Below are 26,291 nucleotides of genomic sequence, written 5' to 3'. Positions count from 1 at the left end.
AAAACCGAGGGCCTATTTTCTAATGCTGGCAAGGCAGGGCCATTTCCAGGAGTTTGGGCAGAACACCAATGGCTTCGAGATACAGGCACACACATGACCAGGATCCCAGTGAAGCCTGAGGGAGGACGCTCAGGTACGCCCATGTCAGCAGCCCACTGGCACCCATAAGAGCTTGTGCTGAGCCTGTCTGTCCTAGGATCTCAGATATAATGAGACTCACTTGCACAGGTCTTCCCGTCGCTCCGGAGCACGTGACCTTCAGGACATTGGCAGGCAAAGGACTTGTCGGTGTTGACACAGGAGTATTCACAACCGTGGTTGCTCAGCAAGCAGTAATCTGCCCCTGTAAGACCAAAGCCAAGTGAGGTTCCTGAGCCTGTGTCAGCCAGCCTTCTGGGTTGTGGTGGGTGACAAGTAACATTTACTGCCTTTGAAAACATGTGGTCCCCAGCAGATTTCCCCTTAGTCTCCCTGTGGGGGAGAGAGAAAAGGCAGAGGAGAACATGCTGTTCTCTGCGTTGTCTATACACTCTGTTGGGAACCCTTCCCTGCAGAAAGGTGAAAGGGGGACTCACTGGAGCAGGTCTTGAGGTCATCGTTAATAAGGAAGCCTTCGGAGCACTGGCAGACAAAGGACTCCTCCGTGTTCAGGCACAGCTGCTCACAGCCATGGTCCTGCTGTGCACAGTGGTCCACCCCTGCAGCGGTCACAAATCCAAAAACACAAAGGAACTCAGGTGCCCACATGCCACTGAGTAAGGCTAAGCAAAGCCTTCCTGGCGGCAACAGCAGCCACGGGGATGGTACTGTGCTCGCTGAGACATCGGCTTTGCTCCATGTCAGTGACACAAACCTAGAGTCGTCTGGGATGAGGGAATCTCAACTGAGAAATTGTCTCCCCAAAAGTGGCCTGTGTATGCTGTGTCCTTGATGCTGATCGGAGCCCACTGTGAATGGTGTCACCTCCAGGAATGTAGCCCTGTGTGGTATAAGGAAGCAAGCTGACTGTGAGCCTGGTTGCAAGGCAGTAAGCAGAGCTCCTCTGTGGTCTCTGCCTCAGTTCCTGCCTTCAGTTCCCTCAGTCACACACTGTTACCTGGAAGTGTAAACCGAAACAAACTGCTTTTGGCCATGGAGTTTATCCCAGCAGCAGAGAAGCAAACTAGGTCAGGTCTGATTCCCACGTCCTTGCTATGGATGTGGGTCACACTTAGCCTCTCTGCACCGTGACCTCGTGACCCTGGGGTGATGGCAGTCCCTTTTCTTTTCTATGCCTCCCTTGACTCTGTGTGTTCACATATGGTACAGCGCATTATGAGCTTGTGGGGGCCACTTTATCATTCTTAGGAAATGTAGTCCACCTCCTTTAGACAGGGACTCTCTTACTAGCTTGGAGACCAACAGTTAGGCTAGACTGCCTGACTAACAGGAGCCTTTCTCAAGTGGAAATTTCTGGTTTCTTTGGAAACTCGGTTGTGTCATGTGATGCTCTTCTGGAAACTGTCTTATGAGAGGATGTTCTGCTGAAGCAGACATGTGAGAGGACGCTGTGATGTTTGGGAAGAGTATGAGCAGAACCCAACAAACCCCCACTGGTAACTCGCCTTGTAACGCTTTGCAGGTCTCTGCTGATCTTCCCTTGTCCTGACTTCATAGAAAAGAGCCAAAGAGCTTCTCATGGTGTTCTACTTGCTTCCTGACACTTGAGAGGACTCGTACTAATGTGGCAGAGCCTTGTGGTTTCCTCTGGATCGAGCCGCTGCTGCTGATTCATGTTTGGTGTTTGCTGACTGGACTGGATTGCTGCTACTGATCTGTGTTTGGAATCACCCCAAAGAACTACTTCTAAACAGCTCCACCTCTCCCGTTTCTTATTAACCTTTCTTCTCCCCTACCTTTGCTTGGTGGGCTAGAAGGGGGCTTGAAGCATTTAAGAACCTTTATCAAAATGGGTTTTGAAAAAACTCAAGCCTACACTGTTCTGTTTCTACCCTCCCTGTGCTGAGACCACAATGCATGGTGACACATCTCCACTCTTACCTAGGTAATGGATGTAGAACTCAGACCCCTGGCTTGCAAAACCGTTTACTAATGGTTATCTCCCCTAGACACCTGGCAATTTCTTACTGGTAATAACACAAAGTCAGAGGAGTTGATCCACCTAAGGCCCTCCAGTGGCTGGCATATAGCAACCACTTAATGAATAGCTATTATTATTAATACTAAGTAGTGCTTAGAGAGAATTACTGTGTAATTCATTTCTATTTGAAAATTTAAAAGTCAATTTAAAAAACTCTCTTAATCAGGACATCCAGATTCAGAAAATAAAAGCTTCAGTTGCTGTGTGGCCTCTTCTGGCATCTGAACATCATACAGCTGTTCCTTGGGCAGGGAGAATGGAAAGCCAGGGAACACACAGCTATGGTGGACAGCTTCCACAGAGAGCCCCATGGGCTGCCTCCCAGATTTACTGAATGGAGAAAATGTAACCCTCACTGGCCAGACAGACACTGAAGACTTCATGACAGCCCACAGAAGTAAGTCTTTTCACCCTGCATGTCTGAGGACTAGTGCCTTCTGCATAGTCCACTGGTAGCCATAGCTACTGCAGACTCTTTCGGGGTCTCAGGAGCCACAGGCTCGTGCTCACATCCTGATCTGCCATTTACCAGGCAGAATTGTTGGGAAGCATGTGAGAGCTAGGGTGTTGAAGGTGCTCACAACTGTGTCTGCATGGACTGAGCACCTCAGAAGAGTTGGCTGCCATTATGTCTGGGGCTCTCTAAGAACGCCATGAATTTCCCTGGGGACTTCTGGACAGAAGCAGTTGGTTTATATTTTCTAAATGTTGACACATCTATAAAGACCCCCCAACTTTTCTGGTCTCATATCTGAGCTCTTCTAGATTCCTCAAGGCATGCTGGGAGAGTCAGGGAGTCCAGGACTCTTTGATGCCTAAGGTAGGTTCAGCAAAGTTGCAGATTAATTCCAGGGCCAGCAGGATTTGGCACCTCCATTAACCAGGTATCTTCTTGTTGAACGAAAATCTCCTTCTATTCCCCATTAGCACAGGATCCAGCAACAGCCAGAAGGAAGTATACAGCACAGTGTTGACTTTCGCATCAACCTCTTCATTCAGAAGTCCCTTGACTTCTGGGATCAGACAGGAGAATGAGGTTCCCACAGGTTGGCTCTGTATCTCATACTTCAGCTGTGAAACTTCCCCTCCTGGCAGTCAAGGGTCCAGATGTTCAACAGCTACATGGTTCTCACTCACAGTCTTCTGTCTGCAGAGCCGAGCAGATGCATAGCATACGTGTGCAAGGCACAAAGGAACGACTTATGTAGGCCAGGGCCACTAGCCCCAGCTCTCAGTGTGTCGGGGTCCTGGTATCCAGCACAGCCCCCGCATGGTCTTAGCCTTGGCTGGCTTGGGACTGTGAAGACTGTACCTCAAAAAAGGAAAGTGAGGGCCACCCCGCTGACAAGACCTGAAACTTCTCATGTATTTGTGTCACCAAGATTATTGTGGGTCTCATATAAGGAAAAAATGGAACAGCTTCACAAAATTCCCATGTTGCCCAGTTTTTCCCTTACATCAGCCTGGGTAGTTGAAAGTTTGCCAAGGTCCACCCCTTTTGGCTCCTCGCTCCAACCTGGTCCTGGCCATTAGTCACTCTCACAGGCTTGGTGATGTGGACTATTATCTTTTATCTTCAGTATTATGTTTATCACAAACCAGGCATTAGGCCAAGAGATTGAAATGGCCTCAACTATTTCCCATAACCATCTCAGGAATCAATGCTATTAACTTTTAAAAATATGCAATCAAAGCTTGGAGAACAACCTGTCTGAGTCACATCTATAGAATGCAACAGAGCTTAGATTTGAATTTGGGCCTATCTGACTGAGCAAATGCTTTTAATAGCAAAGACTAATAACTGCCAGCAGCCCTGTTCTAAGCAGCCTGCATTCTTCACCTCCCACCCCTGCCACCTCTTCCCAGCTTTATTATTGCTGGAATCTAACCAATAGCTTTGTGCATGCAAAGTTACCGCTCAACTTACTGACTTAACTACACCCTCAACCCCTATCTTAATTTGGATTTCCATGGCTGTAAAAAGACACCATGATCAAGGCAACTTTTATAAAGAACAATATTTAATTGAGGCTGGCTTACAATTTCATTATGGCAGGAAACATGGCAGACAGGGTGTTGGAGGAGCTGAGAGATCCACATCTTGACCTGAAGGCAGCCAGAAGACTGGCTTCCAGGCATCTAGGAGGAGAGTCTCAAAGTCCACATCCAAAGCAACATACCTCCTCCAACAAGGGCACACCTCCTCTAACAAGGTCATACCTCCAATAGTGCCACTCCCTGGGCCAAGCATATTCAAACCACCATATTCTATGTCTTAGCCCTCATAGGCTTGTTCAACACATGAGTCTATGGGAGCCATACCTAGCCATAGCTTAATACAAAATACATTTAGTTCAACTTCAAAAGTTCCCATAGTCTATCACAGTCTCAACAATGTAAGAAGTCCAAAGTCTCTTCTAAGATTCGTCTAATCACTTAACTGTAATCTCCTGTAAAATCAAATCAAAAAGCAGATCACATACCTCCAACATTATATGTTACCATTCTAAAACATCATAATGAGAAAATACTGGGCTGAAATAAGACAAAAAACTGGCTGGGCAAACTCCAAACTCTATGTCTCCATGTCTGAGGTCAAATCGCTCTTCAAATGTCCAACTCTATTCATCTTTGTTGACAGCAACAAACTTCTTCCTCTTGGGCTAGCTCAACTCCATGCTAGCAGCTTTCCTCAGCAGGGGTCCCACAGCTCTTACATCTTCGACATCTTGGGATATCCAAGGCAACTTCAACTTTACAGATTCTTGTTCCAATGTCTAGGATCCACACATAATCTTCTGGGCTCCTCCAAAGGGCTTGGGCCACTTCTCCAGTTCTGTTCTCTGAAGAAGTCTGGCTCTGGTTGACTCCACTCCACTGCTACTGCTGTTCTTAGTGGTCATCCCATGGTGCTGGCATCTCCGATATGCTGGAATCTTCTGCTGCAATTAGACTTCACCAATAGCCTCTCAAAGGCTCTCTTCATGGTGCCAAGGCTCAACTTTGTGTGATCCTTTTAGTTCTGGGCCATCAAAAGCTGCGCCTTCACCAATGGTTTCCCTGGCCTCTCACAGTGCCAAGCCTCAGCTGCTCTTCATGACCCCATTCATGCCTTCAAAACCAATATCATCTGGGTGATTCTTAAACATTACCAAGTCCAACTGCAACACAAGGTACAACCTTGGCTATCTTTGGAACACAGCTTCCTTGTGCTCTCAGAAAACACTTCCTAGATGCTGGTGTCTTCTTAATCACCGCTAATTTCTTAACTCCAGCTAACCAGCCTCAATTTCCCCAGTCATCTCTTCTATTCTTGACTCTAAAGCCAGAGCCACATGGCCAAAGATGCCAAGTTCTGCTACTTTCTTGGGCTGGACCATGGCCCCCTTATTGTATTGCCAGATTTCTGTTTTTCAACTCCCTCATGGCTTAAGCATGGCTTTCCTGAAATTCAGTCTGTAGATTGACCTTGAACTCAGAGATCTACATGACTCTGGCTCCTGAATGCTGGGATTAAAGGCATGTGCCACCATACCTGGACTTAAGCTTTTCTTTAACTGGAACTTATTCTGTACCAGGCTGACCTTGAGCTCAGAGATCTGCTTGTCTCTGTCTCCTGGATTAAAGGTGTGTACCATCATGCCTGAACCTAAGCTTTTCATTGTAGATCTTAATCAAGTTGAAAACTGAGAATAGCTATCACAATCAGTCCCTTGATAATTTGACACACAATGACATCTTATTTATTTATGTCCAAGTGAAAACAATAACCAGGTCATAATAACACCTAAAGTGATAAAACCCTCCCTCATACAACTGCAAATATATAAGTTTAGCTAGGTGGAACCTTGCCCAGAGGTCACCACTTCCTTAATTCCATTTAATATCCTCAAACACAGGAGTTAGCTTCATTCCACTTCCTGGTATCCCATTTACTCTTTGAACCATACATTTTGTATTTTTCTGTTCTAAGCTGGCTATGCTTGATCAAAATGCTCTTCATGAGAGTAAACCAGAGAACAAAGCCTACACTGGGCTTTTTTGAGATTTCCTTTGTCAATGCAATAAATATAAATTTCTTTACCTTAGCCTCAGGAAGACTGTTTGGATAATGGCAAAAAGCAGCAACATTCTTCACCAAAATATTGTAAGAACAATCTCCAGAGTTCAAATCATCTCAATGCCAATGTCTTCTATAGTCCTACTAGAATGGCCCATTAAGTCCCACTTAAAGCATTCCCTGGCTTTCCAAATCCAAAGTCCTCAAATCCACATTCCTCCAAACAAAAACATGGTCAGGCCTATACAGTGATACTCTAGTCCCTGGTACTGATTTCTGTCTTAATTTGGATTTCCATTGTTATGTAGAGACACCACACCAAAGCAACTTTTATAAAGGACAACATTTAATTTGCCTGGTTTACAGTTTCATCAAGGCAGGAAGCATGGAAGCATCCAGGCAGACAGGGTGCTGGAAGAGCTGAGAGAGTTACATCTTGATCTGAAGGCAGCCAGGAAAAAACTGGCTTCCAGACAATTAGAAGGAGGGTCTCGAAGTCCATGTGCAAAATAACACACTTCCTCCAACAATGGCACACTTCCTAATAGTGCCACTCCATGGGCCAAACATATCCAAACTGCCACAAACCCTATACATTTATTTATTTCCATCCCCCACACCCATCTTGTTCTCTTCCAATTTTTTTGAGATGACATATTGCTCTAGAGTCCATGCTAGTCTTGAATTCACCATCCTCTGCCTCAGCCTCCTGAGTGCTAAGAGTGTACCACTGTACTTAGCATATACTCTCTTTAAATTTCTTTTAGACTTATGTATTTTATGTGTATCAGAATTTTGCCTGTATGTATGTATGTATGTATGTATGTATGTATGTATGTATGCATGTATGTGTATTATATGTATGTCTGGTGTCCATGGAAATCAGAAAATGGTGTTGAATCCCCTGGAACTGGTATTAGAGTTATGAGCCACTAGATGGGTGCTGGGGACAGAATCTGGATCTTCTACAAGAGCAACAAGTACTCTTAACCACTGATCCACCTCTCTAGACCCCATATGGATTCTCTTGATCATTACAATTCAACCTTTTTTTTTTAGTTCTTTTTTTCAGAGCTGGGGACCGAACCCAGGGCCTTGCGCTTCCTAGGCAAGTGCTCTACCACTGAGCTAAATCCCCAACCCCACAATTCAACCTTTAAAGTGAGCTGTACTAACAGTGACATTTGATGGTTTGCAAATTGCAAGAAACCCAGTAACTCTGGAAGGATATGGATGCTAATGAGCCCAAAGGACTGTAAATGGCCCCCACTCCATCAGCACCCACTCCCCTGTGCACACTCACGGCTGCAGGTCTTGCCATTGGGATCCAGAGTGTAGCCCCGACGGCAGCGGCAGTAGTGACCCTCCTCTGTGTTCACACACTCGTGCTCACAGCCTGGTTTGTTCAGAGCACAGTAGTTGATCCCTGAGGAGAGAAAGCGAAGACCTCTCTCTTCAGACTGTGTGAGGCTATTAGGTGGGCTCCAGGGTTCCCACATGGAGAAAGAGTGCTGGATACTGCTTGCTAAGGCAAGCTAGGAATTATCATTCAGTCAGTCATCCACCAGCCAAGTGCGAGGCCCTAGATACTAATGTAAATGTGAGTGCTGCTGAGGGCTGGCCTTCAAGGGTTTGCACTCTGGAGATACAGCAAAAAAGAATCAGGAAATTGAGTGCCAAGAAATGAGGTGAGGCTATTGATGCCTTCTGTGCACTGCACTGCTGGTTAAACCATAAACTGAGGAGCAGTATAAAGGGAGGTGAGTGGATGTAACTTCATCTAGTAGGGTCTGGTATGCCAAAGTCACATGCCAGAATTGTCACATAATATTCTTTTATTTATGTCAACTCATAAAGAGTTCAAGGAGAATGAAGAAGGTCAGACCAAAAACAGGAACGATGAGAAACATCACACATCAAGTCACAGTGTCAGATGACTTGGGAAAGAAACTCCAGAATTACTACAAAGGTTAAAAATGTTGAAGCAGAGAATCTAAACTCCTCACTAAGGAGCTCCAGGTCCAGAGAAGTAAAAATAGCCTGCCCAAATGACATAGCTGATGTGGATGGCAGTTCCCAGACTGGACCTCAAGACTCATAGCTCGGGCTAACTAGGAAATTCACACTGGCTTTTAAGGGTATTATTCCAGCAATAACGAGCTCCAACCTGAGTACCAGAGCCCGAAATCTCACAGCCCACATCCAGGTCACACTGCAATTGCTCAACCTCAGATCCTGATGGCATTGCCACCTCCATGATGCAAGCATTAAGGGCAGCTCTGACAGGCAGATCTTAGAGATCCAGGCCTGAGTTCCCAGCAAAGACAACAGAAAATGTAATGAGAAGGAGGAGGAGGAGGAGGAGGAGGAGGAGGAGGAGGAGGAGGAGGAGGAGGAGGAGGAGGAGGAGGATTTGGAGATGGGCCAACAAAGACACCAGCTTTTAGGAAAAATCTGTTTTTCCTGGATATAAAAGCAGGGCACCTAGCTGAAGAGGAAATGGAGCTGTCATTATCAAACATGTGGATGAGTGTTAGGGACTCTGGCAGAGGCCACGGCCTACCAAAGGGACTATTTGTGGGGTCTTAAAGCAGCTCTCCTACCTTTTGTTCTCTCAGCACACGTCCCTTGATGATCTGTACAATGGCTACCTGTGAGGCTTCTCCTCTTCAGGATCCTCCAGCAAGGTGTGGAGGGAGGGTTTGAGTCCAAAGAACCTTAGAGGACTGGCAAGAGATGCAGTACCTCAAGCAAAGTCTCTATTAATGGCTACATGCCAATTTCTTCCCCATTAGTAACACAGGAAGCATGTTATCATAATGCCTGTCTGTGCTGAACCAGATTTAATTATCTCCTAGAAACCCTCATCCACTAATAGGAGCCCACTAGCAACTGATTTCCTACAGTGTAGTCAGCCCCTCAGTCATCCCTAGGCAAAGGTGTCAGCAGTGCAGAAGAGAGCAGCTAGGTCACGAAGCTGTCCCTCCAACACAATGTTAGGGGTGTGTGGTCTAATGGAAATATTCCACCTCATTGTCCTCACAGTTTGAATCTCTTCATTCAGGTTCTCATAATATTTGACTGTTTCAAGGGTTTGTATCCAGGTTTGGGGGTAGGAATTATCCTTTATAAGGAAGGCTCAGTTTCAAAATATGGGCTCTGTAACCACACAAAGTTTAATATTCATTAGAAAGAGTGTTGAACTTAGTCTGTGCCATAAGCAGGATGGGACTTGTCTAGATTCAGTTCCACATATGAGCCACAATACTTTTCAGAAGTACATGGTACAGTCTTGCCATGCAACACATGAAGGCTAGGAAGAAGTAGCAGGCACAATACACAGGGAGACATCCTAGCAGGCATGGTAGTGCACACTGGAGAACCCAGCCCTCAGAGGTTAAAGAAAGATATGTGTAATGTTGAGGCCAGCCTGTACCACATAGCCAGAGTCTGTCTTAAAACAATCCAAACCAAAAATAACAGCAAGGGAAGGAGGGAGGAAGGAAGGAAGGAAGGAAATATACATCACTAATCAGAAGTTCTGGGAAATTCTACAAATGCTGTGGTGAGGAAATCACAAAGATCAAGAAGTTCCGTTTACACTATAATTTCTCCAGGATAATGTATCTCAGAGCAGCTCCATCACTCATTCTTTCATACATAATCTATTCCACAAGTCTGCACTCAACCCACACGACCCAAGCACTCTGAACTGTTGAGGATTCTGTAATGTAAAAGGGCAATCACCTCTTCCTGGTAGGACTTTCACTTTGGTGTCCTTCAGGAAGAATCTGGCGTGTGTGTGTGTGCGTGTGTGTGTGTGTGTGTGTGTGTGTGTGTGTGTGTGTGTTTATGTGTGTATGTATGCATGTGTGTGTATGTATGCATGTGTGTGTATGTATGCATGTGTGTGTATGTATGCATATGCATCTGCAGATATTAGAGATGTAGTCTAGAAGTCTGGTTTGGAGTAGATGCTCCAGTGGCTGGCTACCCCTCAGTATTTCAGGTGACAGACGTCTGAGTCATAGACTTCCTCACCCCCATCCTGCTGATGCTCTGTTGCCTTTGAAACAATGGCTGCAATGACTGAGTGTATCACCCTCCTCTTTCCTTCCTATCAAAGAGAACAGAGCCTTAATGTCCCCACACTCAGCTGTCATCAAGTGCCCCATCTAGTAAAACTTGAAGAAACCAGCTCCTTTTATGCCACATCTCTGTCTTTTTTTTTCTCCCGTTTGTAGGAGCATGTGACAGGGGTGTAGGGGTGTTTACCCTCATTTCAAGGAGTAGCTTCAGCATGGACTGAGTTGGTAAGCAAATCTCAGGACCAGACTCAGTCTATTCAATCTCTAGAAAAATGTCCCACAAAAGGTTCTGCTGAGGCAAAGGAAAATAAGAACAGAATGATGTTAATAAACACAAACAACCATTACAAATACAAAATGCTGGGGCTAGAGAGATGGCTCAGTGGTTAAGAGCACTGACTGCTCTTCCAGAGGTCCTGAGTTCAAATCCCAGCAACCACATGGTGGATCGAAACCATCTGTAATAAGATGTGATGCCTGCTTCTGGTGTGTCTGAAGACAGGTACAGAGATAAATAAGTCTTTTTTAAAAAGAACAATAAACAAACAAACAAACAAACACAAGAAGCAAAAGGTCTGCCAAGAAAGGAAAGCTGACAGGAACACTTGGAGGAATAGGACAGGACCACTTACTTCGGCAGGTTTTCCTGTCTGGATTTAGCATGAAGCCTTTCAGGCAGCGGCAGAAAGCAGATGTCTGGGCATTGACACACTCATGCTGACATCCATGATCCGAGGAGGCACAGTAGTCTATCTCTGGAAAGAAAGCAAGGTCTTGGGAATCATGAATAAGTCAATATGGCGAGGCATGAAAACCAAGGGTTCCCTGTCTCTATTTTCCCCAAGGGTATAAAGTACAGAACTTATAATTTTGACCCAGAAGAGCCTCTTCAAAAAAAAAAAAACAAAAACAAAAACAAAAAAAAAAAACAAAAAAAAAACCAAAGACAAAAACAAAAACAAAAACAAAAACATTTCCATGTCTAGATATTATGTCCTCATCTCAAAGATCTTTTTGACATTTGATTCTATAAAATATTTATATATCAGAGGAATTTGTGAACATGCACATTCCTTGAGTTGGTTCCCATAAAAGCCACTGGACTTAAATCTACATTGGGGCGGGACATAGCGGCATAACTTCATTCCCAGCTCTTGGGTGGCAAAGGCAGGCAGATCTCTGTGTGTTCAAGGCCAACCAATACTATATAGTGACAGTTGGTCTCAAAACAAAACAAAACACACACACACACACACACACACACACACACACACACACACACACACACGTTGGTCTGAGGAAATACTTCAGTGGTAAAGAAGTGACACAGCCTGCCAAGACTGAACAGCACCAAAAAAAGAGGTAAATGTTTTATAGATGACTCAGTGCCTAAAGTGTCTGCTGCTGAGTATTAGGAGTTCAGAATACCAGTACCAACATAAATGCCCACCTGTAATCCCAGAACTCAGAGGCAAGATAGGTGATCCCCAGAGCATGCATGCTTCAAGATTAGCCAAATTGGCAAGCTCTGGATTCAGATCTCAATTTGATGTATAAGGTGGACAAGGATCACGGAAGATACTCCAGGTCATACTCTGGCCTTTACATGTATGCACAAATATGTGCATGCACACCCCACCCCAACATAAGTGCTCATACATATAAACACACATACATATGCCAAAAAAAAAAACCGAACTGGATTTTGTTTACTGTGTTACAAGCTAAGGAGAGAGAATAGCTGAGCATTTAATTGAATTTATGCAATTAAATAGATGAAAACTTTCCCAAATCAAACTCTAAACCACTTAAACGCTTTATACACTGAACTAAATAATCAAATTCTAGGAAACATAGAGTCTAGAAGGGAAAAGACAGAAATATTCTGAATTTAAAACTCAGCTGAGCAGTGATGGCACATACACCTTTCATTCCAGCAAAGGTACAGGCAGGTGAATCTCTGAGTTCAAGGCCAGCCTGCTCTACAGAGAGAATTCCAGGAAAGCAAGGACTACACAGTGAAACCCTGTCTTGCAAACAAAACAACAACAAAAAACCAAACCAAAACAAAAACCCAGGAAACTTTATTTTGCCATCAGCACTGGTGCACATCTTTAGTCCTGGCATTCAGGAGGTGAAGGTGGAGGTGGATCTCTGGCTTTAAAACAAGCCTGGTCGACAGGATCCTTTCAGTCTTCATCTGTGCCCAGAGCTAAGGCTGTCCGACAGCACTCCAGATGCTAATCCTGCCCAGAAAGAGCTGGTCTCCCAGTAGTGCTCTCACACCTAAGATCACAGGCTCACAGGCCCACAGGAGGGACAAGCTCCAGTCAGAGAGAGCAAGACCAACTAATATTAACAGATAACCAGATGGCGAGAGGCAAGTGCAAGAATGTAAGCAACAGAGACCAAGGCTACTTGGCATCATCAGAACCTAGTTCTCCAACCACAGCAAGTCCTGGGTATCCCAGCACACCAGAAAAGCAAGATATAGATTTAAAATCACATCTCACAATGATAGAGGACTTTAAGAAGGACATAAATAACTGCCTCAAAGAAATACAGGACAGCATAGGTGAACAAATAGGTGCCCTTAAAAAGGAAACACAAAAATGCCTTAAAGAGTTATAGGAAAACACAACCAAACAGGTGAAAGAATTAAGCAAAACCATCCAGGATCTAAAAGTAGAAATAGAAACAATAAAGAAATCACAAAGAGAGACAACCCTGGAGATAGAAAACCTAGGAAAGAGATCAGGAGTCATAGACCCAAGCATCACCAACAGAATACAAGAGATAGAAGAGAGAATCTCAGGGGCAGAAGATACCATAGAAAACATTGACACAATAGTCAAAGAAAATACAAAAAACTCCTAACCCAAAACATCCAGGAACACAAAGAAAATATCAAACCTAAGGATAATAGGTATAGAAGAGAGTGAAGATTCACAACTTAAAGGTCCAGTAAATATCTTCAACAAAATTATAGAAGAAAACTTCCCTAACCTAAAGAAAGAGATGCCAATGAACATACAAGAAGCCTGCAGAACTCCAAATAGATTGGACCAGAAAAGAAATTCCACCCATCACATAAGAGTCAAAAGACCAAATGTACAAAACAAAGAAAGCATATTAAAAGCAGTAAGGGGGAAAAGGTCAAGTAACATATAAAGGCAGACCTATCAGAATCACACCAGACTTCTCAACAGAGACTATGAAAGCTAGAACACAAATGCCAGCCCAGGCTACTATATCCCGCAAAACTCTCAATTACCAAAGATGGAGAAACCAAGATATTCCACGACAAAACCAAATTTACATAATATCTTTCTACAAAATGAGCCCTAGATGGAAAACTACAACACGAGGGAAACTACACCCTAGAAAAAGCAAGAAAGTGGTCTTCTCTCAACAACCTCCAAAAAAGATAGCCACACAAACATAATTCCACTTGTAACAACAAAAATAACAGGAAAAAACAATCACTATTCCTTAATATCTCTCAATATCAGTAGACTCAATTCCCCAATAAAAAGACATAGACTAACTGACTGGCTATGTAAACAGGACTCAGAATTTTGCTGCATACAGGAAACACACCTCAGTGACGAAGACAGACACTACCTCAGAGTAAACGGCTGGAAAAAAATTCCAAACAAATAGTACCCCCCCCCAAAAAAAAACCGAGCTGGAGTAGGCATTCTAATATCAAATAAAATCAACTTTCAACCAAAAGTTACCAAAAAAGATAAGGAAGGACACTTTATACTCCTCATCAGTAGAAAAATCTATCAAGATGAACTTTCAATTCTGAATATCTATGGTCCAAATGCAAAGGTACCACATTCATAAATCTCTAAGTATACATTGCACCACACACTATAATAGTGGGAGACTTCAACACCCCATTCTCATCAATGGACAGATTATGGAAACAGAAACTAAACAGAGACACAGTGAAACTAACAGAAGTTATGAACCAAATGGATTTAACAGATATCTATAGAACATTTCATCCAAAAACAAAAGAATATACCTTCTTCTCAGCACCTCATGGTACCTTATCCAAAATTAACCATATAATCAATCACAAAACAGGCCTCAACAGATACAAAAAGATTGAAATAATCCCATGCACCCTATCAGATCACCACGGACTAAGGATGGTCTTAAAAAAACAACAAAAATGACAGAAAGCCCACATATACATGGAAGTTAAACAACTCTCTACTCAATGATAACTTGGTCAAGGAAGAAATAAAGAAAGAAACTAAGACTTTTTATAATTTAATGAAATGAAGGAACAACATATCAAAATTTATGGGACACAATGAAAGCAGTGCTAAGAGGAAAACTCATAGCTATGAGTGCCTCCAAAAAGAAACTGAGGAGAGTATACTGGCTGGTTTTGTGTGTCAACTTGACACAAGCTGAAGTTATCACAGAGAAAGGTGTCTCAGTTGAGCAAATGCCTTCATGAGAACCAGCTGTAAGGCATTTTCTCAACTAGTGATCTGGGGGGAGGACCCAGCTGATTATGGGTGGTGCGGTCACTGGGCTGGTAGTCTTGGGTTCTATAAGAGAGCAAGCTGAGCAAGTCAGGGGAAGCAACCCAGTAAGAAAAACATCCCTCCATGGTCTTTGCATCAGCTCCTGCTTCCTTCCCTGCTTGAGTTCCAGTCTTGATTTCCTTTGCTGATGAACAGCAGTGTGGAAGTGTAAGCCGAATAAACCCTTTCCTCCCCAACTTGTTTTTGGTAATGATGTTTGTGCAGGAATAGAAACACTGACTAAGACTGAGCGCATGCACTAACAGCTTGACAGCACACCTGAATGCCCAGAACAAAAAGAAGCAAATACACCAAAAGGGAGTATACGGCAGGGAATAATCAAAATCAGTGCTGAAATCAACCAAGCAGAAACAAAAAGAAATATACAAAGAATCAAAACCAGGAGCTGGTTCTTTGAGAAAAATCAACAAGATAGATATAAACTTAGTCAGACTAACCAGAGGGCACAGAGAGTGTATCCGAATTAACAAAATCAGAAATGAAAAGGGAGACAGACATAAGAACAGAAACTGAGGAAATTCAAAAAAATTATCAGATCCTACTACAAAATCCTATACACAATAAAACTCGAAAATCTGGATGAAATGGACAATTTTCTAGACAGATACCAGGTACCAAAGTTAAATCAGGATCAGATAAACCATCTAAACAGCCCTATAACCTTTAAAGAAATAGAAGCAGTCATTAAAATCTCCCAACCAAAAAACAAAACAAAACAAAAAAACAAAAACAAACAAACAAACAACAACAACAACAACAACAAAAAACCCAACTCAGGACCAGATAGGTTTAGTTCAGAATTCTGTCAGACCTTCAAGAAGACCTAATACCAATACTCTTCAAACTCTTCCACAAAATAGAAACAGAAGAAACACTACCAAGTTCTTTTTTTGAAGCCACAATTATGCTTATACCTAAACCACACAAAGTTCCTACAAAGAAAGAGAACTTCAGACCAATTTCCCTCATGAATATTGATGCAAAAATACTCAATAAAATTCTCCCAAACTGAATCCAAGAACACAGCAAAACAATCATTCACCATGATCAAGTAGGCTTCATTCCAGGGATGCAAGGATGGTTCAATATATGGAAGTCCATAAATGTAATCCACTATATAAACAAACTCAAGAGAAAAAAAAAACATGTTCATCTCATTAAAGGCTGAGAAAGCATTTGACAAAATTCAACACCTCTTCATGATAAAAGTCTTGGAAAGATTAGGAATTCAAGGTCCATACCTAAACATAGTAAAAGCAATATACAGCAAATCAGTAGCCAACATCAAATTAAATGGAGAGAAACTTGAAGCAATCACACTAAAATCAAGGAGTAGATAAGGCTGTCCACTCTCTCCCTGCATATTCAATATAGTACTCAAAGTCCTAGCCAGAGCAATAAGACAAAAAAAGGAGGTCAAAGGGATACAAATTGGAAAGGAAGAAGTTCTATAAGATAGTCTCCTCTCTGTATAACAAGGAAGCTACTACACTCATGAAATCTCAACCATACAGTTGCCTAAACAAGACCAGTAAAATGACAGCACCAGTTGACATGTATACTGGTTGGTTTTGTGTCAACATGACAGAAGTCATCAGACAGGAAGGGGCCCAGTTGAGGCAATTTCCTCCATGAGATCCAGCTGTAGGACATTTTCTCAATCAGTGATCAAGGGGGAAGGGCCCAGCCCATCGTGGGTGGTATCATTCCTGAGTTGGTAGTCCTGGGTTCTACAAGAAAGAATGTTGAACCAGCCATGGGAACCAAACCAGTAAGCAGCACCATTCCATGGCTGCTGCATCAGCTCCTGTCCTCAGGTTCCTGCCTGGATTAAGGTCCTGTCCTGACTTTCTTCGGAGTTGAACAGCATTGTGGAAGTATGAGCTGAATAAACCCTTTTCTCTCCAGTTTGCTTTTGGCCATGTTTCATTGGTGCAATAGAAACCCTAAGTAAGACAACATACTAATGTGGAAGGGGAAATCTCACCCCTACCACTGGATGAAGAGCTATAGGCAATTAATTATTGGCTGCTGAGAGAGGGAGAATAGGTCTTCTCCAGGGAAGAACCCCTGATAGGTTGTCCAATCCTAAGTGGTCAGCCCTAAACACTCAAACACATGTACCAGACCAAATAAACTCAGCAACTTGTATTTATACATACATATACATATCACACATCACACTTCACACAACACAACACACACACACACAGAGAGAAAGAGAGAGAGAGAAAGAGAGAGAGAGAGAGAGAGAGAGAGAGAGAGAGAGAGAGAGAGAGACTAATAATAATAGTTAAAGAAGAATACCAGCCCCCAGAGTGTGAGCATGGAGCCTTGCCACTTGTCTGCTGTGTGGTGGTGGTGATGAGAGAGACGCTCCCCTTTCACTCTGTGCCACCTAAGGCAGGCAGGAGAGCTGGCCCCAAGGTATCAGAGTAGGAGAGCTGGCCTGGAGGCCATGAGAGAGGGAGAACTGACCCTGTCCCACATTGGTTGCAACACTCTGGAAAATGGGCCCTGTACCTCACCTGGGCAACAGAGCAGAGCTGACCCAGAGACCTAGGGTGTGAGAATGAGAGAGCTGGCCCTGCCCCTTGCTGGCTGTGGCATTGGATAGATCAGCCAGGGCAGGGCAGGGTAGGGGAGCTCACCCTGGTGGTATGGATGTGGGAGAACTGGGGGCTGAGTAGCCTAGATACTTCTTAGGCCCAGCTCCAAGGCTTTGAGTTGGCCCACCCCGACATCTACCCCATCAGTGAATTACTGGACTACATGAAGGGGCTGATCCTACAGATCCAACACTACAGGAGTCCATGACACAGCGCAACAACAGAAACTCTGAGAGGAGTTCGGGTGTGAGGACCCAGTACTGATAGTGTAACAGAAGCCAGAGGCCTCGTACCAGACCAACGAGTCCTTGCAATGGACGTTTGCAAGCAAAGAAATATGGACAAAAGGATATACTATGGAACAGACACACTGTGACACACTACAGCTTCCAGAACAAGATTTTTTTCCCCTCTGTTATGGGGAGGTTGCAAGGGTAGAGGGCAGGTATGATGAAGGGAGAGATGAGTGGGATTGGGGTGCATAATGTGAAATTCACACACACAAAATAAAATCTTAAAAAAACTACAGAGCTATGAAATAGCTTAAAAATAGTTAAAAAAGACTAGTCATGACTTAGAGAGGAAGTGGAGGAAGTGGAGGGGTAGAAATCTAGTACTCATGCATGAAATTCTCAAAAAAAAATAAATAAAAGAGCAACTGGTCCAACCCCAGTACATATTTTCGGTGAATAATTTAATGAGTTTTGACATATGTATTACTCCTATGAACCCATAACTACAATCAAGATAATGACTGCTTGGGGCTAGAGAAATGGCTCGGTGGTTACTGCTCTTTCAGAGGACCTGGATTTGGATCCCAATATGTATGTAGGGTGACTTATGTCCCATAACTCTAGCTCCAGAGAATCCCAGTGATCTCTTCGGGTCTCCACACGTATATATGCATACGTATCACACACACACACACACACACACACACACACACATGCACACGCACACATTATTAAAAAGATAAGAATAAATCTTTTAAAAGATAAGTCTGTATTTGTTGATGATATTAACCTTTTCATGTTGAAGTACCTTGACAACTTTATTTAAACAAGTCATTTCACAATATATTTGTGGCTTACTTTCTTAACACTTCTGTCCTACTGTTCTCTATGTCCATATTTGGACAGTTCCATACTCTATAGTCTTCCACTCCATGAACATAATATATCTAGCTAATTAAGTTATCTTCAGTTTTTCTTAGCAATATTTTGTACTTTTTGATTATATAGCTATTTCATGTCTACTCTCAAATTTGTTCACAGTTGGTGTTGTTGAACACTTTTAGTTTAAAGTTTGATTGTATATTGCAAGTTTTTATGAATTCATCTTATACAAACTTAAGTTTGTATAACTTAAGTTTAGACTTGAATAGAACTTAAGCAAACTTACGTTTAGTTAATAGTTCTTTATAGGTTTATAAAAATTGATTAGATTATCTATGTAGACGACAATGTTGACAATTTAAATTCTTCCTGTCTGTGATGGTTTGTATATGCTTGGCCCAGGGAGTGGCACTATTAGGAGGTGTGGCCTTGTTGGAGTAGGTGTGTCACTGAAAATGTAGGACTCTCAGTTCCTCTGCCTACCTTGATGCTGCCGTGCTCCTCCCTTATTGATAAGGGACTGAACCTCTGAACCTGTGAGTCAGCCCCATTTGAATGTTGTCCTTCTAAGAGTTGCCTCGGTCATGGTATCTGCTCACAGCAGGAAACCCTAAGACACTGTCAATATATGTGTCATCTACTTGTTTCTATTATTTTCTTTCCTATTTCCCTCAATAGAACTTCCAGGAGAGTGTTAAATAGACGTTTTCAGAGCAGTCATCCTCTTTAACTTATGATCTCCATCTCTTTGTGAGCATGTGCATGTGTGCATGCCACAGCATGCCTGTGGGGGTTAGAAGACAATTTCTGAAAGCCATTTCCCTCCATCATGGAGACTGAGCTCGTGATGAACTAAACTCAGGTCACAGGTCTGGCAGCAGTCACTTTCCCTTAATGAGCCATTGCGCTTGCTTTGTTCCTGAGCTTATGAAGAAATAATTCAAGTTTCCGCCATTAAATAAAATAATTGGTAATGTTTCATTAAGGCACCTTTTGTATATTATGTATGTATACTGTGTGTGGTCTGTGTGGGTGCACGTGTGTGGGGGTGTATGTGCACATGTGTGTGGAGGTCAGAGGTCAATCTCAGATGCTTTCCTTAATTACTCCCAACTTTATTTTTGAGACAGAGTCTCTCCCTGAACCTGAAGCTCACTGAGTCAGCAGACTGGCTGTCCAGCAAGGCCTCTCAGTTCATCCCGCCCCTGCTTTTTTACCTAAGCACGGATGCAGTTACTTTCACTTCTAGTTTACAGAAAGCTCTTTATTAATCACAACTGAGTATCGTTTATTATCTGTCCTTTTTCTTCATCTAATGAAACGGCTAATCCGTTTTCTTTTAGCTTGTTAATACCATACATCAGGTTGATTAAATTTTGAATATTAACACAACCTTGAATTTCTGGGCTAAATTCCACATGGTTTTGATGTATCGCCATAAAAGTAACTTTTCTTCCCCTAAAGAAATTGTCCTCTCTGTGTCTGAGGCTGACTACCTCTGTCTGCTAACCTCAGCCTACTCCTGGAAGCTTCTAGTTTCCATAATCTAAGCTAGGCCTAGAATGTTGTCAGCCTCTGAGACTCACTGCTGAATAAGCTCAGCTTTTCTAGTTCTTTCTGATCTCTGGCTGGCTGGTTTAACTCAGCTGTTCTAGCTCCAACTCCTTTTCAAGCTGAATTATTCAATCTGGCTTTTCCTGAATTGCTCTGCTTGGCCTCATACTGACTTTGGCAACATATTCTAATCTTCTGGCTCCTGTGCATTCTCTGACTCACTGTCTTCACCTGTGTCTAGCTTGTGCTCCCTCTGCAATCCATCTCAGCTGAATGGGCCAGTAACACTGCCTTTTCTCTCTGCACTGCTCTCTAAGTCACTGCTCTTTGCTCTCACTTCTCTTGATACGCGGGCATATCCTATCCTGCCAAATCTTTCTCTGATTCATCACTTTTTTCTGCCACTCTTAGACATTACTTTCAAACATGGGTGCATCCTTCTACAAAGTAACTTAACCCTCATTGTTTAGGATTAAAGATGTGTGTTAAGGGCTGAACCATGCCCTGGGTTCGGTCCCCAGCTCCGGAAAAAAAAAGAACCAAAAAAAAAAAAAAAAAAAAAAAGGGCTGAACCATACCACTAGAAACAGTTTTTTCTAGTAAATAACACAATCTTGGGGTTCACAGGGTGATTGAATATCCTGCAACACATTGCGCTTTTTGTGTATTATTAATTTGTTGCAAATGGCTAAAGAACTGTTTTGCATATATTTGATGAGGAATATTTGTGTGTAAATTTTTCTTACAGTTTATTTTGGTTTGAGCATCAGAGTAATGCTGGCTTGGGAATGATCTGAAATATATTTCCTTATTAATTTTGAGGGATCACTTGTAGAGAATTAGCATTAGTTATTGCTCAAATAAAAGGTAGAGTTCAGTAGTTAAATCAACTAGATCTAAAATTTTCTTTGTGTAAAGGTTTAAGGCATAAATTAAAATTTATGAGACATAGTTTAAGAGATAAAGTTTAAGAGACAAAGGACTATTCAGATTACCGATTTCTTCTTGAAAAAAACTGTAGTAGTTTGTGTCCTTCAAGGGATTTGTCCATAACATATAAGTTATCATCATATATTTGTGTGCTATTTTTCCTTTCCATGGGTCAATAGTGATATCTGCAAAGGCCTGGGTAACTGCTGCCTGTCTAGCCAACCATTTTACGGTCTTACTAATGTTACTAGGAAACTTTCTCATGCTTGAGTTGATTACATAGTCTGTTATGTTCTGTGCTTTGATGTTCCTGGAAGCAAGCACAGTAGAGGTCATTCAAAACTGCTTTGTACCAAGCTTGGACCCAAACCAACTGCCTGGGCAGAACTTCCTGCACCTGTGTATGATAAGTTGTCCCTGGGATGGACCCCAACATAAGAGAAACGCCTATCGCTTCTCGGCCTTTTGGCTAAGATCAAGTGTATAAGAGAAACGCCTGCACTTCTCTTATATTCTTCTTATATATGCAAAAAAGTTCTTTAGCCATTTGCAACAAATTAAAAATACACAAAAAGAGCAATGTGTTGCAGGATATTCGATCACACTGCGAACCCCAAGATTGTGTTGTTTACTAGAAAATCCTGTTTCTAGTGGTATGGTTCAGCCCTTAACACACATCTTTAATATAAGTGCACTTGGAATATAAGAAGCCACTTGGAATAGGGACTTCCATTTTGAGTAGGGGTCAAGTTTTAAGTTTTACGTTTCCCATTTCCCAAGACTTCCTTGGGAATTGGCATTCTACTTGACAGGAAGGACCACGTACCTGAGTGTGTGACATTCTGATTGGCAAGTTAAGTCGTGAGTGTCAGGCAAAGCAAGTCTCTTGCCACAGTTGAATAGCCCAACCACTGGGAACAGGATAAGTGTACAACAAAGACATGTTCCTCAGGAAATCCTCCGTGCCTAAATTGTGATTGGTGAAATATCTTGGATTGATGTTTGTGGGTTTTGGGCTTAGAAGCTATGTAGGATTTTGGCTGGAGGTCACAGTCAGCTCCCAAGTGTGGTCTGTGGCCCTAGTGACCAGTTCTCGGACAAATGCTCAACAAACTCTCCCTGTCTGACTGAGACTGTGGTTTGTGAGGCAACTCCTGCACCCCAACAATACGCACATTTCTAATAGTGGGAGTTTCCATCTGCTCTCTCCTTTTTCTCCTAGTGAGTCTGGCTAGAAATTTATTGATTTCCTTCATTCCTTCCTCTCCTTTTTTCTTTCTTTCTTTCCTTCCTTCCTTCCTTTCTTCCTTCCTTCCTTCCTTCCTTCCTTTCTTTCTTTCTTTCCTTCCTTCCTTCTTTCTTTCTTCCTGAGGGTCTCACCATGTATCTCTGGCTGTCCTAGAACTCACTATGTAGACCAGGGTGTTGAGACCACCACGACCCCCAACATAGCTGTAGCCATTTTGTTCCATGCTTGCCATCTATTTCATATTGCTGTTGTAATATGTCTGCCAGTCATTGACACAGAAAAATGACCTGACTCAGAGCAAGGTCATGCTGATCACCTATCTTGTATAAGGTTTATTAATCTTAAGAAATTCCATGAAGCTTTATGTAGGACCCATCAAATTAAAGGTCAGTGTGAACTGTTACGTCTAAGATGGCTTGAGTCAGAGCTGACCACTGGGCAGCACTTCCTGCACCTATGAATGAGCTTACTGTGGTTTTTGCTGTTTTTTTGTTATGAGCCAGCCCTAAAAAATGTTCTGGTCATAGTCTCAGGCCCAAAGTCTGAGTTACGGCCCTGATTGATCAGTCTTTAGGGTGTGCATTCAATAAACCATCCCTGTCTGACTGAGATCAGTCAGTGTTCCTGTGTTTTACGGGTGACTTCTGGACCTCAACACAGGGTGTCTTCCCAGAGATCCACCTATCCACCTGCTTCTGACTCTGGAGTACTGAGATTTCCTTGTTTTTAATTTTAAAAATTAAAATATAATTACATCATCCCCTCTTCCTTCCTCCTTCCAACCTGTCTTATTCCCACACCCACTTCCCTCCTTTTCAAATTCAAATTCAAAGCCTCTTTTTCTTTAGCATGAGCATGCATGTGCATGTGCATGCACACTCTCGAGCACACATAACACACGCACATACACGCACGTGCACACGCACATATCTTGCTGAGTCCATTTAGTGTGGCCTTATGTGGATGATTTCAGGGCTCACCATTTGGTATTAGATAACCAACTAGGGCTCGCCCTGGGGAAGATTTGCTCTTACGCCTCAGCATTCCTGAGTTGCCTGTAGTTCTTTGTCTATGGATGAGGCATCGTGAGATTCGCACGTCTATTGCTGTGGTCTATTCAGGTCTTTCTTAGGCAGTGGTTGTTGTTTGTTTATTCCTTTGCTTTCCTCCATGACCTTATTTATTTATTTTGTTTTTCAGAGACAGGGTTTCTCCGGAACTCACCCTGTAGACCAGGCAAACCTCAAACTCACAGAAATCTGCTTCTCTCTGCCTCCTCAAATACCGCCCAATACAAAAAAAAAAAAAAAAAAAAAAAAAAGCTTATTTTTTTTGAAAGACTTCCTCCAACAAGGCTACACCTCCTAATCCTTCAATCTTTCTCAAACAGTTCCACTCCCTATTAACTAAGCATTCAAATATATGAACCTGTGGGAGCCATTTCTTTTTGTTGGAGCGGGTGTGGCCTTGTTGGAGGAGCTGTGTCACTGAGACATGGGCATTGCCTGGAGTTCCTGCTCCAAGGTATTAGGACTGAAAGGTAAGCCCTGTGTCTACAACTTTATCTAGCACACAGGAGCTACTCAATAAATATGGTTGAACGAATAAATGTTTATTATTACTGTTCTTAATAGAGTAATACATAGTGGCTATTTTGTGTGTCTCCATATCTGTGCACCACAAGCATGTCTGATGCTCTTGGAGTCCAGAAGAGGGTGTTGGATACCTTAGAACTGGATTACCATGTGGGCACTGGTAATAAAAAACTGGGGTCCACTGGAAAGACAGGCAGGCTCCCAACACCTGAGCCATCTCTCCAGGCCCACAGTGGCAAATTTGATGATGATGAGATATATGTATGTATATGAATATGTATATCCCTAGCACTGGGGACCTGGGGAGGCAGAGGAAGAGGCAGCCCTGAAAGTCAAGGTCCACCTGGTCTCTATAGTAAATCTGAAGCCAGCCAGGCCCTGTAGAAAGATCTGATCTCAAAAATGAAGAAACAAAACCAAACCCCAAAAGCTAAAACAAAAACAATCACTTCTGTGTTTTAGCTAAGTTCAAACATAAAAACAAAGCCCCCTTTAGAACAAATCAGCTGAACACATCCCAGAGGGAAGAGGAAAGCACTCAGATAGCACTGGTTTGCACATACATTGGCTAGAATGTATACATACATACTATATATATATATATATATATATATATATATATATATATATATATATATATACATACACACACACATATATATATATATAGAGAGAGATTTTATCTTTAAATAGATTTATAGAGACTGAAAGAATTGATTTTTTTTTTAAATTTTACTAATTCTTTGGAAGTGTGTAAGAACTAGATTGTTTTTCCCTAGCATGAGAGCAGTGGCCAGGTCGCTGGGGCTGTGATGCCTCAAAGCTACTAATGATATGCCTGGTTGCTACTAGATTTGTTCCTTGTGTCACAGTCCATTCCACTGACTGTTTCTCAGCTCTCTCTTGTCCTGCTGGAGACAGGGACACCCCAGTACTGTATCTGTGCAAGTGGGATTTCTCTTTACTTCCTGCGCCATTTTCTGAATACTTGGAGCATCTCCTTTCTCTTGCCAGGCTTTTCCATCTGGCTCCCTCGCACCCCCCAGGGATGGTGGGAAGGAGGCCTTTCTCGGGGCAGCTCACCCTAGTGCTGACGGCCTGGACCCCACATCTCTCCCAGCATTCCTCTCTGCCCACACATCGGGCTGCCAGCTTCAAGGTTTGCCTTTAACATGGCCTGAAGATAGCTGAGCTGCTGGCTGCACACCCAGATGGGGAGACCTCCCAGCTGGAAGAGCCCTTCCCTGACTCTCAGCCAAACCTCTCCCAGGCCCCTACACTGCGGCTTCTACTACTGCATCTGACCTCGAAGCTCAGACCTTGTCTGCACCACTCTCAGGTTGGGAATAGGAGTTAGTAATTGGGGATGTGCTGAGGGACGCTGTGGAGGATGATGCTGTTCTGGGATTCCTCCCGGGAGGAAGTTTTGAGATCAGACAGATGTGTTTTCCTCCATTCCTCTGACCATGGAGCCATGCTTCCACCTCCCCTAGTCCAGTTTATCTCCATCACGCCAAGGGTTCTGGGTCACATGCATCCCAGCAATGTGACTGAACTTCTCTGTGTGGTAGGACTTGGTTTCCCACCAACTTTCAAGTTTTTATGTACCTTTTTGTTTAGTCAAGGACATTCATACTAAAATCTTTGTGGTCATCTTTGTGTTAGTGTGTATGTATTCATGAGTGCACATGCACGCACACATGTGTGGAGGTCAGAAGTCAATGTCAGGTATCTTCTTCAGTTGTTCTCCATCTGATTCTTATGAGACCAGGTCTTTCTCTGAACCTGGACCTATTCATCTAGACTTGTTGGCCAGTGGGTCCCTGGGAGCCTCCTGTTTCAACCTCCTCAGTGTGTGCCCTTTTTTTTCACAGAGGTGCCAGGGATTCAAATCTCCTTGCTGACACAGCAGTCACCTCACCAAATGATCCATACCCCCAGATCCCAGCATCATCGTTCATGAAAATGTAATTAGCACTTGGCAGCTTGATAAATCATTTCTGTAAACGATCTCATCTAGTCTTTAAGATGGCAGATTATCTTCAGGTGTTATTATCTCCTGCTGCAGTTGAGGACATTACAGCATAAGGTTTGCCCAAGACCACCCAAAGGAAAGGCGGAGAGGCTGAGGTTTGAACAGGGTCTCCCTTTGATCAGGAATGCTGATTCATCAGCCCAGACACCACAGCTCTCAGCCACAGTAACAGCCTGACTGTTGTTTCCTAGTTTCAAATGTGTTTCTTGGGTGTGGTAGGACTAGGTAGACAGCATCTTGATGAGAACTGCTCAAGTTTTGCACAGAAAGGAGGGGAGGCTGGGAGCAGAGCAGCCTATTAAACCACTCGTTCCTTCCAGAAGCAAACAAATAGCTGTACATGAG

The 26,291-nt window shown here is 43.0% G+C and overlaps 1 protein-coding gene across 3 annotated transcripts in view; it reads right to left on the bottom strand.

The window, feature by feature from the left end:
- The window catches only part of Matn2 (matrilin 2), a 149,609-nt gene that overhangs the window by 27,057 nt on the left and 96,261 nt on the right, over positions 1–26,291 (bottom strand). For all 3 annotated transcript variants that reach the window (NM_001427155.1, XM_087556505.1, XM_087556506.1), the window contains exons 7-10: positions 10,921–11,043; positions 7,504–7,626; positions 576–698; positions 221–343 (exon numbers count right to left, since the gene is read on the bottom strand). In NM_001427155.1, coding sequence (NP_001414084.1) covers positions 221–343; positions 576–698; positions 7,504–7,626; positions 10,921–11,043 — 492 coding nt within the window. The remainder of the gene's footprint in view (positions 1–220; positions 344–575; positions 699–7,503; positions 7,627–10,920; positions 11,044–26,291) is intronic.

This window comes from Rattus norvegicus, chromosome 7 (assembly GCF_021556685.1).
Source record: "Rattus norvegicus strain SHRSP/BbbUtx chromosome 7, alternate assembly SHRSP_T2T, whole genome shotgun sequence".
NCBI classification, from domain to species: Eukaryota; Metazoa; Chordata; class Mammalia; order Rodentia; family Muridae; genus Rattus; species Rattus norvegicus.
This window is presented reverse-complemented; position numbering and strand designations above follow the sequence as displayed.